The 11,525-nt window shown below is 35.2% G+C and overlaps 2 protein-coding genes and 1 non-coding gene across 3 annotated transcripts; all 3 read left to right on the top strand.

Annotated features, from left to right (window-relative positions):
- Positions 1-917: 917 nt before the first annotated feature.
- LOC112037241 (dual specificity phosphatase Cdc25) lies at positions 918-5,682 on the top strand. The gene is made up of 3 exons (XM_024070051.2): positions 918-1,224; positions 1,311-1,449; positions 5,318-5,682. Exons 1-3 carry the CDS (start codon positions 1,142-1,144, stop codon positions 5,486-5,488), a joined length of 393 nt encoding a protein of 130 aa, XP_023925819.1. The 5' UTR covers positions 918-1,141; the 3' UTR covers positions 5,489-5,682.
- Positions 5,683-7,597: 1,915 nt separating this feature from the next.
- On the top strand, positions 7,598-7,671 carry TRNAI-AAU (transfer RNA isoleucine (anticodon AAU)). Its single transcript has one exon. It is a non-coding gene; the product is annotated as a tRNA-Ile (tRNA).
- Positions 7,672-7,846: 175 nt separating this feature from the next.
- LOC112037240 (uncharacterized) lies at positions 7,847-10,585 on the top strand. The gene is made up of 4 exons (XM_024070050.2): positions 7,847-7,977; positions 8,099-8,176; positions 8,306-8,404; positions 10,144-10,585. Exons 1-4 carry the CDS (start codon positions 7,975-7,977, stop codon positions 10,243-10,245), a joined length of 282 nt encoding a protein of 93 aa, XP_023925818.1. The 5' UTR covers positions 7,847-7,974; the 3' UTR covers positions 10,246-10,585.
- Positions 10,586-11,525: the final 940 nt, after the last annotated feature.

The following is an 11,525-nucleotide window of genomic DNA, read 5'->3' as shown; positions in this document are numbered from 1 at the left end:
CCTGATTTACCAGAATTATGGTTCTTCATGTAGTGTAAAGTTTCAAAAGCAACTAGGATGTTGTCTGTGATAAGACGGCCTTTTAAAAAGGCACTCTGGTGTTCTGAGATAATATTAGGAAGTACTCTCTTCAACCTATTTGCAAGCACTTTTGAAAAGATTTTATATAGCACATTACAGAGACTAATGGGCCTATACTCAGTAACACTTTCCGGGTTTTTTTTCTTTGGAATCAAGGTAATGAAAGTGTGATTTAAAGACTTTGGCAAGCTGCCCGAATTTAAAAAACACAATATATCATGAATAACATCATCTCTTACCAGTTCCCAAAAATTCTGATAAAATAATGGAGGCATCCCATCTGGCCCAGGAGCTTTGAGTGGTGCCATCTGCTTCAAGGCCAAATCTACTTCCCAAGCATGAAATTCTCCTGTCAAGCATGCGTTCAAGGCCAAACCTCCATTGATTGTGAATTACTATCAATTATGCTCTTCTCTACGATGGACCATCTTATTTGATTAAGGACTTCAAAACTTATATCATTTCGCACTTAACCAAGAGTTGAAGAAAATAGATTTCATAGCTCTAGGGGATCTAGTAGATATCTCACCAAATCTTTTAGACGAAACCTGAGTAACTTATGCATAACAAAACTCGAAGGAAGAACTACAACGTCAGATGTGTCAAATTCATCAAATTTCTAGAATTTAGATGTGAAACTTGCTATTTGACAAAAAGAACCCACCATCGATTGATCTATTACTTGGATTGTGCAGACTTCAGGTCTGGTGCCTTTAGGTTGGACGGATTTGTCGAGTTCGAATTAGGGTTAGCTACCCCTAAGGCCTATAATTGAAATGATTTGATAAATTTAAGTTTTAATTGACAAAATTAAAGACCTAGCTCATAATCTAAATCACAGACCCTTGGATGTAATTTCCCACCCTCCCCCCAAAATAGAAAAATCCCTCACACCAAAATGGAAACCGGCAGAATATTATTATAGGCATGAGTAAATGGTCCATTACTCCACTATAATAAAAACTAAAAAGGCCCAAGAAATTTAGCAGGGTATTTTTCTCGGACAAAAAAATTCAGAGAATCAAGAAGAAAAAAAAGGATTAAAGAGAGAAGCAGAGACATGGCTCGTAGCATCTCCTATGTGACAGGCTCTCAGCTTCTCTCTATCAAAAGCCGCCCTAATATTGCTATCATCGATGTCAGGTACAGTCTCTAACACACGCTTGACTCTGCATCAAATAGAATCCGATATTGAGGTAGTTTTATTTTTTTGTGTGGCTATTTTGTAGGGATGATGAGAGGAGTTACGATGGGCATATAGCTGGGTCTCTGCACTTCGCTAGTGACACTTTCAGTGACAAGATCTCCAATCTCGTTCAGCAAGTTAAGGGAAAAGATACCCTTGTTTTCCACTGCGCTCTCAGTCAGGTTTCGTTCAATTCTCAGACCCTGTTAACGATTTTTGATATTATCTTTGATTTTTTTTTTTTTTCTGATTTGCTTACCTGGGTCATTTTCTATTGGGTGTTTTATTTCGTTTTTGGATTCAATTGTTTATTGGGTTTCTTCAATTCTATCCCTACCATCTCCATTTTATATGTTTGTGATTTTCGAAGGTTCAGTGAATTATTGTATTAGCTGCAGTACTCTATTACAGGCAATGTGTAGAAAAATATCTAAAGTATATTAGGTTGATTAAGGATATGCACAATGAAGTTATAGTGTGAGTTTCTATCACCATAAGTTTGCATCAAGGATCAATATTAACTCTATATCTCATTACACTAGTTATGGATAAGCTCACTAGAACTATTCAAGGTGAAGTCCTTGGTGATTCTTAGAGATGCTATTGAAATTAGAAGTGGAGTTAAGTTAGAAATTTTGAAAGATGTTTTAGAATCTAAAGGTTTTCAGCGCAGTAGGATTAGAACAGAATACATGAGATTTTAACTTTGGTAAAAGTAGAAACAAAGATGAAGGAGTTGTAAGATTTGATGATCAAGAGATACAAAATAGTGAGTGCTTTAGTTATCTTGAATATATAACTCATGGGATGGAGAGATTAAGAATGATGTGAAATCATAAGATAAGAGCATGGTAGATGAAGTGGAGAACTGCTTTAGGAGTATTGTGTGATTGTAAAACAGTAGAATACCTATTAAGTTAATGAAATTTTTTTATAAGACTGCTATAGAATAGTTATGCTCTATGGTACTGAATGTCGGGCTCTTAAGAAGCAATATGTATATAAAATGAGTGTAGTTGAACGGTAATGTTAAGATGCATAGGTGGAAATATAGGGAATGATAGGATTTGAAATGAGTAAATTCACTTAAAAATAGGAGTGACCCCTATTGATGAAAAGATGAGAGAGAGTTGCTTAAGACATTCATGGTTTATTCATGTGTAGAGGGAGTGATTACTGCACAAGTGAGGAAAAAAATGTTGACTCAACTTGAGGGAATAAAAAAAAAGGTAGAGAAAAACCTAAAATAACATTGTTAGAAGTAGTAAAAAATGACATGTCAATTAAGTCGATAACAGAGAGTATAATTTTGGGTAAGATTGAATGATGGAAAACAATACATGTAACCAACCCAAATTGATCTGTTAGGAGTCAACGTTGGGATAATGTGAAAAAGCTGTTGTGGTTCTTACTAACTGATGTGGTTAAGTGAGTTTGTGAGTTCTGTGATGGAATGGCTGACTTCAAGGGCAGCCAGGCCTCCTAAGAAGAGAATTAGAAAGACTAAGAGAGAGTAGAGAGATGAGAGACTAAAGAAGTTGCTTATTTTCATTAATGCCTTCTGTACATTGTATTGCAGCTTATATGGGCCTAAGCTGCTTGAGTAGGGAGTACTCACTCATAACAACTATGCTAACTGATTTACTGTTTGCTATTAACTACCTTCTAACTGCCTAAAAGAATCCTATCTGAACACATGCAGAATTGTCACATGGCAATTAGCCAAGTGCTTACAGCTTGATAGAGTCCATGCACACACGTGCTATCACATCACATCACAAACTGCACACATGCATATGGTAGTACCTAGTACACATCCTTAACGTCAAATTACAACTAAACTGGTGTATCAACACAGCAGTAACACCTGCATAATTGCACACAGCAACAGCACTTGCATGACAGTACTGGCATAACAGCAGCTTAAGGCACAGCATGACACTATTACCCAGCAACATAACAACAACTAGCACCACTTGACACCTAGCAGCATCAGTTTAGGATACAGCCACACAATGCATTAGTAATGACAAGTCAGGTACCAAACAGATTAAGTTTTGATTGTTGTTGTTTATTAGTTAGATTAGTGTTAGAAACATATGTCGAAGCCCACTAAGAAATTAGTTTCATAATTTTTTTCAGCCACATAAAAATATGAAGTCAATGCAGTCTGAAATCTGAATTGCATCCAATATTTTTGACCAGCTGTTATTGGGGAGTGCTCAATGACTATTGCATTGGGATGTATCAATTAGTTTATGAGTTTGTGGAAAGTAACTTAGACTTGTTACCAAATCACTTGTCATGGTATCGAATCATTCAATTGCAAAATTTGCAATGAATTTGTGCCTTGTTTCTGCAACTCAAAATTGTCACCAAATCATGGGTCCTGGTAACAAACAAGTCAGTTGATAATTCACAAGGAAGTAGTGCCTTGTTTCTACAAGATGAGTGTGCCTTTCTTTCTGTAATTGAGTTGTCCAATGTCAATGAACATCTTATGTACTCGGAAAGAATTTTATCCAGCTCAGTTGGACATGAATATTGAACATAATATCACGACATTTGAGTTAAATCTGGAAGGGAAGAGAGAGTATATTTGCTGTCTCTGTCCTCTAATCAATTCTTTTTCTGGATATTGGTTAGTGAAAGTAGCTTATTTGACTAACTCATTCGTGCAAAACTTGTGATTCTGGATGGACTTACATGTTTTCTTGAAAAGTTGCACATAAGAATTGAGTCCTCCACCACATTAACTCTAAGTGATATGGGAAATCAAAAATTTTTTTTTTTTTAAAAAAACTTTGTGGATCTTTACAGTATTGTTTCACATCTAATAAACTAGTAACCTTGTTCTTAGCCATGTCCAAGCTTGTTTTAAAATACTTACCCGTATAAAGAGTTAGAGCTTTCTGATAACAGTTGGAGGCCACTTTTAGTAAGTTTTTGGACAGGTAGTGAACCATTCTCTTTTCATAAAAGGCCAGCATGCATTAACTGGATTAAAATTATGAAGTGTGTGGAGGTACGCTAGAGGATCTCTTACAAAAGAATTGTTGAGAAGTTAAAGGCATATGTAATTAGATGTAAATGGACTCTACAGATTCGATTGTTAAATACAATGATTTACTATGTCTAGCACATGTCTTTCAGACCACTGTTGAAAAGAACTTTATCTTAAATTTTTGCACATTTCATTATTTCAAAAACTTCAAAAGCCACAGAGCCTTGAAGATCCAAGGAGCAATGAGTTGGCTGTATTTATATTGAGGAATTAGTGGGAGTACGAATCAAACTCAACTAGTGGAGAAAGCCTATTACAAAGATGATATGAGCAGTAATTCATTGAATGATTAACTGGCTCCCTTTTCTCTGCACTTATGTAACTCTACATGGATTGTACAAGGTGATTGTCAAGATCTTGTCCAAAAATGCCATGTTTTTGAATGTAGAGAACTTTGATGAGATCTTATATCTCTTACCTACTTGCAGGGAAAACTGCTCTCTTAAAATGTAATCCTTGTAGAAAATTCTTCAAAGTTCTTAATCCAATCTATAATCTTTAAGATTCTTCTAACTCTATATCCTGTGACAGCCAAACTTCTGCATGTGCATTTTATTTGATAACTGTTTTTTATTAAACCAAATTGTTTTTATTTCTTAACACCGGCTTAGCATTCCTGCACCCATAAATTCTGTTCCCATTCTGACTGAAACTATTACCTAAAATTTTCTTTCTTTTCTTACAACATGTGTACTAGAACTGTTTACATTTATAGTTTTCTTTTAAATACAGCTTGTGTATTTCATTTGCATTCATTTCAGAATAGTGTTCTTTCTTCATAGAAAGTATAAATAAATAATTTCTTTGACATTTTGAATTAGTCACTAGTTCCATTAATAATATGAAACATTCAAAATTTATGTGCCAAATCTCTCAATTTATTATCTTCTTTTTCTTTTCTTTTTTTTTTATAATTTCAGAAACTATGATTATAAATATACTTGAAGGTTTTCCTGAAAGATTTATTCAATGTCATGATTCTTTAGGTTCGTGGACCAACTTGCGCACGAAGGCTTGTCAACTACCTTGAGGAGATGAAGGAAGATACAGGAATAAAGAATATTATGGTTCTGGAACGTGGCTTTAATGGCTGGGAAGCTTCTGGTAGACCTGTTTGTCGCTGCACTGATGTTCCCTGCAAGGCCGAGAGTGCATGATAATTTGTTGAAATGAATCCCGGATGGGAATGAAGCATATTCATGTTGTGACCATCCGCATACACTACTGGTTTACAGAATGGATGACTAAACAATCATATTACTTCATAATATAGAATGTGTAACCCTTTGATGGCCCAACATCAAATTTATAGTCTTCGAACTGCTCCAAGGCAGCTGATCCATCTTTTTGCAATCAAAGAACCCGTTCTTTTCAATCATAATGAATGGAAAAACAATTTGCTGTTAACTATAGGGTACTTATTATTCTTTTTGGGGATGATGCTAGAAAAGGAGAAATGTGCATTTTTATGTCATGCACATGACCACGAGCTATTGTGCTAGGAATTAAGGAGTTTGACAGCTGAATTCGAGGACAACCAGGCCTCCTAGAACAGAGAGAAAATAGGGAAAGAGAGATAGAGGGAATTGAGAGGGAAATTCAAGTAAAGAATATCAATCATGTTCATTCATTCTACAATCACTCTTCCAGTTTAATACCCTGAATAACACATCAGTCCAGTATCCAACTTCCTAATTGTTCTCACAAGCCAGCTGTGTAGTTGTATAACTACCTTGCTAGCTAAGCCATCCAACTCATCCTAACTAACAAACTCCATTAACTAACTCTAATACAATACAATGCTAATGTAGGTACACTTCCAATACAAGTATATATACACTAAAGTTGAAGTACACAATGCCAACTAGGCAATTACAACACCATTTGTGGCACAGTTACATTGTACACCCTAGCAGCACTAACATAGCCCACCTCATCAGCTACACACGCATGCCCCATCAACAACACACGCACTTCTCATTAGCAACACATGCATGCCTCATCAACACCACGCGCACGCCCCATCAACAACACACGCACCTCTCATTAGCAACACACGCATGCCTTATCAACACCATATGCATGCCTCATCAACAACTCAGCACCACACGCACCCCTCATCAACAACACACGCACACCTCATCAGCACCACATCCACACACACCTCTCATCAACACCACACGCATGCCTAATCAGCACCACACTCACACCACACTCCTAACATATTGTGACTAGAGTGCCATGGACAATAGTAGATATTTCGTTTTACATTTGGTTGTTGTAGCCGCAATGTGGAGCTCCGCTCTGGTATTCAACCGTTTTGGGAAGTCGGAGGGGATTCTTTTCCATATATTAGTCTTGAAAATTGCATTCTTCTTCTCTTCATGCACCTGATCACCTCCAATATAAAACAATCATGACATCTCACTAGCTCTCAATACTAGTTTTGAAACAAAGGTTAAAATTATATAGACATTTAGCAGTAGTGCTGAGTCGCTGATAAAAGAAAAGAAAAGAAATATTGAACGCTAGTAACCAAAATGTTTATTAAAATCTACTATAGAGATAGCAAAATGCAATAAGTTCAACATCTTTTTTTCTTTTCTTTTCTTTTTTAGGGTTTTAACTTTTTGGAATTGGACATAAGAAAAATTCACTAGGACACTGGGAAGACTTGGAAGCTTCCTAAAAGCTAGAAGAGTGGCAAAAGTTTAAATATTAAGGTTAGACATGTAAAATTATTAATTTAAAAACTTCTAAATTTTAGATAATTTTTTCCATGTTTATATAATAGGGACTGATAATTCTATCCATGTTTCCCCCTTCCTATGTTTCTTTGTCAAATTTAAATTTTAGAGTTAAACATTTTTTTTTATCTCTCTCTCGCGTTAGTCAAATATAATAATTCTAATTTTTTTATAAAAAAAAATAAACATTTTTTTTTCAATCTCTCTCTCTCTCTCTACTACTTTTACATTTAACACATCCAAGAATACATAAATCTCATCACACTCTTAGGGATTTTTAATGATTAGAAAATACTTAAATCACAAAATACAATGAATGGAAAGTTTTATTTTTAGAAAAGAAATATAATAGAAGAGCCTTTGAGCATGTGAAAGTGCGTGTAGTGGTCAGTGATTATTAACCTTGTTTTTTTTTTTATTTTAATGAATTTTTACAATCAGTTTCAACTTTTAAATACCCAAATATATATATATATAATTAATATGAGTTATATATAGATTTTCGTTTTATTAACATGTGGCCTATTAGCTCAGCTGGTTAGAGCGTCGTGCTAATAACGCGAAGGTCGCAGGTTCGAGACCTGCATGGGCCAAAAATTCTAAATGTTTTTTACTTTATTTAGTTATGTCGTTTTGCTCGTTTTCCAAGATACAGTTATGTCGTTTTGAAAAAAAAAAAGGCCAAACACGGTATGTCGTCTAGAAATAAACACAGAAACATGAAATGACGATATTACCCTTCTAATTCTCAACAGGCGTTTCCAAAGTCTTCTTCTATATAACCATCAAGTACCGCGTACTTTAAGCGAAAAACTGCAAAATCAATCTCCAATTCTCCGTTACTCTTCTTAGGTAACACCGAAACAAAGATCATCCCAGTACTACGATTTTCCAAAATGGTAAGTCTCAAGTCTCTGAATCTGAAACCCCAATTCTCAATTATACTACTTTTGTATGAAATAGAATATAGAGATTTTTATTAATAAAATTGTTATTAATCAACGTTGTTGTTGTTGTCAGGTTTGCTTGGCATGTCTGTTACCGCTTTTCCTCGTACCCATCGTCAACGTTCTTCCTGTTCTCTTCTATTACTTCATCGTAAGACACGCCCTCTATTTTCTCTTCCAATTCGTCTATGCCCAATTTGTGTTTTTAATAATAAATAACAAATTTATTAGGTGTTAATTTTATTTCAAGTTTTCATTTGCGTATATGTAAAATTGACAGGGAAAAATTTACGCTTTGTTTGGTTGGGAGTACAAGAAGCCGGAGAGGGCTCCTCCGGCTTGTCCTTATAAGCCTGCGGCAACCAAAAAGGATATCAAAGTGAGTCAACAACCAATGCTATTTTTTTTTCTTTTTTCCTTATAATTTTTATTGATCATTCAAGTAAAAAGCATTAGCATTTTTACGCAGTTTTTTGTTTTCGCTATGCCAAAATACAATTTTGATTCCGTTAATTTAGTCCCTAACAAATTTTAAGTGATGGGTTATCTAAGGGACTAAAAGCAATCACTTTAAACTGACTAAAATCATTCATAGGCTAAATAGTCCAACCTTCTTGTGATTTGCGTATAATAAGTACAGGGTTTTGGACTGCATTTGTAAAGAGTTATTATTACTTAGAAAAGAAATTTAGGATGGTTTTAGTTATGGTATGTGATGTGTGTTTGGATCAATACGGAATGTGATTCGTGGATCTCATTCGTTTATAATATGAAATTTGTGACTTATACTTCCAAATGCTACCATAAAATTTTGGTAGTTTCTCTGCAAATGGGGTCTTTGCCTTATAGTTCCAACCGTTAAATGTGTTGTCTTTGATTTGGTGGACCAAACCAATTGGTATTACAGAAAGGAGGAGACTTGTTAATTGGGTTGCTAGCCTGTTCACCACTATGGTGGACTCTTACGATTCATATTAGTGTCTTAAGAATGTGTAGAACTGAAGAATCCTTTTGAATAAACATATGGATAGTGATGGCTGGTGGGTTGATAACAAGGCTTTTGTTCTTTTTTTTTCCCAATGTGAAAGATACTTCAGATTGAACTTTAGATTAGATGGAGTGTGCTATTCTTTATGTTTTGCAGCAAAGAAGTTGAAATTCAAGTTGTAAATGTCAGTTTACATGGTTTTGAGTTTAATGGTTATAGTTATATGCTTAGAATCTGGATTCTGGAAGCAAATATATATGTGCACCTACTTGGAACTAAGATCTTTGATTCTTCCTTTTATTTCTTTCTCAAGGCTGAAGATTGGGATTTGATACAATTGTAGACCTTGTACAGTTGAAAATGCATTAGGAAGGAGTTGAAGGGAAAGTAAGGAGGGATAGAATGAGTATTAGATTGCTTATATTCTATGGTAAAAGTAAAAATTAAGCTTAAGTTACCTGAATAACTGGAACAAGATTACAACAATATACTTTTTTAGACAAAATTAAAGAAAAGGAACTACTTTCTCTATGACTTCCAAAAATATACTGTCACAACAATTCTTATGAGTCGCCATATTTCACTCATCTTGATTTCCTGGATAGGTATTTGCTCTTGATAGTCACAGAAATTTAGTTCCTTGCTTCTCTCTCTCTCTCTCTCTCTCTCTCTCTTTTAAAGTGATTCAAAGTAAACGTAACATTGTAGAAGATTTAAGTACATTAGCATGTAGTGTACTTTTGAAATTCCAAAATTGAGGAAAGCTCATAGAGTTGGTTGCATAAAGTGAGAACTCTCTTTTCTTCATTGGAGCAGAATGAACAAAATAACGTCTGTTTCTTTTTTGTTGTGGTTTCGGGGGGTGGGAGAGGATTTTTGCATTGGAGACCTAGATGGCTATTACTCCTTTTCATCTTGGTAGTGTGAAACAGATGATAAGTTTCAATTTTTATGATTTTAATTAATTTTTGTATTATTTTGGATAGATATGCTTCCTGTCTCCTGAACTTCCAAGTTTTGCTTGTGGGGCATGCACATGCAAGCAAATATGGATGTTTTATGGCAGTGCTTGTTTTGGCGGTCAAGGCCTCCTTGTGTGCTAACTGTGATAGGATTTCCAATGTTTTCAGGTGGGAGCTGAGGGTGAATCTGGTGCACCAGAGACGGCTTCAATACTGGCAGGAGTAACAGATGCCAAGCAAGTGGGAGTGACAGATGACAAGCAGGACTGAGTTGGGATCACTTTCTTTTGCATGAACATCAAACATCAAATGTAACCAACGTGAGGCTTTACTTGGGTTAGGTGGCTTTCATTAAACGTTTGGCTTCAGTGAAGAAAGCCCTTGCTAAGTAAGATATAGTTTGTTTAATTAGCTATTTATCAAAAAAAGTTTGTTTAATTAGCTGAGCTACACATTTGTTGGAAGCTGCAGAACCAAGTATTGTATGAAACGGTAAAAATTGCATCAAATGATATTGGCAATTGTCGTTCCACCTAAAAATGGCAATTTGCAGTAGTTCACCTTTTTATCCCCCTAATAAATTTCTCTTGGTAGAGAACTCTTGATGCAATCTATTTTTTACATAAACCAGTATTTTTAAGGGTTTGGGACCTTTTGGTGGATGATTAGATTTTTTGTTTTTCAAAGGTTGAAATGTAAAATGTTGGGTTTGGTCAAACAGCCCATTGTCTAGCGTTGTCTCCAGGACTTCCCAATCGAGGTCCAATTCAGTGTGTGCTTTGTCTTGGTAGTTTGTATTGATTGTTTAGAAGTAAGAACTAAACTGCTATCTCTAGTTTCTTTTGAAAGCTAGGCAGAAGAGTATGGATGCAATCCAAGGTAAAACTACTAATGAATGGTCCAGCCCATAATCAAATTATATAACTTGGGGCTGCTCACGCATCTCCCTGCTATTTATGCCTCGTTGCCACTATGGCTTCTTATTAACTCTTTTGATTATCAAAATTTGTGATTGAATCTCGTTCACATCAGAGATGAGAGTTTAAGAAAGAGAATTCGAAATCATCACACATGCGAGATTGATATTTGAGAGAAGGTTAGGCCCCTTTTGTGGCCTAATCATTCAAGAAATTCAAAAAACGAATAAAAATCTACCTTTGAGAGAAGTTAAGCCCCCCTTGTGTGGCACAATCATTAAAAAAAATGTACCATTGTGTATGCGCGTGCATGTGTGTGTTTTTTCAATGAACAAAGTAACTTTTATAATTTTATTCAAACAAAGTTTAACAAACTAAGAATTGCAGCAAAGAAACATACTTACCTACAGAGAGAGCTTAAACAGGCATCAAACTACTACTAGATACAAGGATCAAACACTGAATAAGCAACTCTTCATAAGAAACACAAAGCTTTGTTCTGAATAGAGTTTTTAATACTCCTGCACATAGCCAATCTAAATCTAAAACCTCTTGATTCTTGAAGCTCTAATATCATAATCAGCTCTGCAACTCACTCAATGAATTCTAAAATTCTCTCCATCCACACAATTA

This window comes from Quercus suber, unplaced genomic scaffold, assembly GCF_002906115.3.
Source record: "Quercus suber isolate HL8 unplaced genomic scaffold, Cork oak 2.0 scaffold_552, whole genome shotgun sequence".
Taxonomy (NCBI): Eukaryota; Viridiplantae; Streptophyta; class Magnoliopsida; order Fagales; family Fagaceae; genus Quercus; species Quercus suber.
The sequence above is the reverse complement of the archived record's forward strand: the minus strand, read 5'-3'. Positions and strand labels throughout refer to the sequence as shown.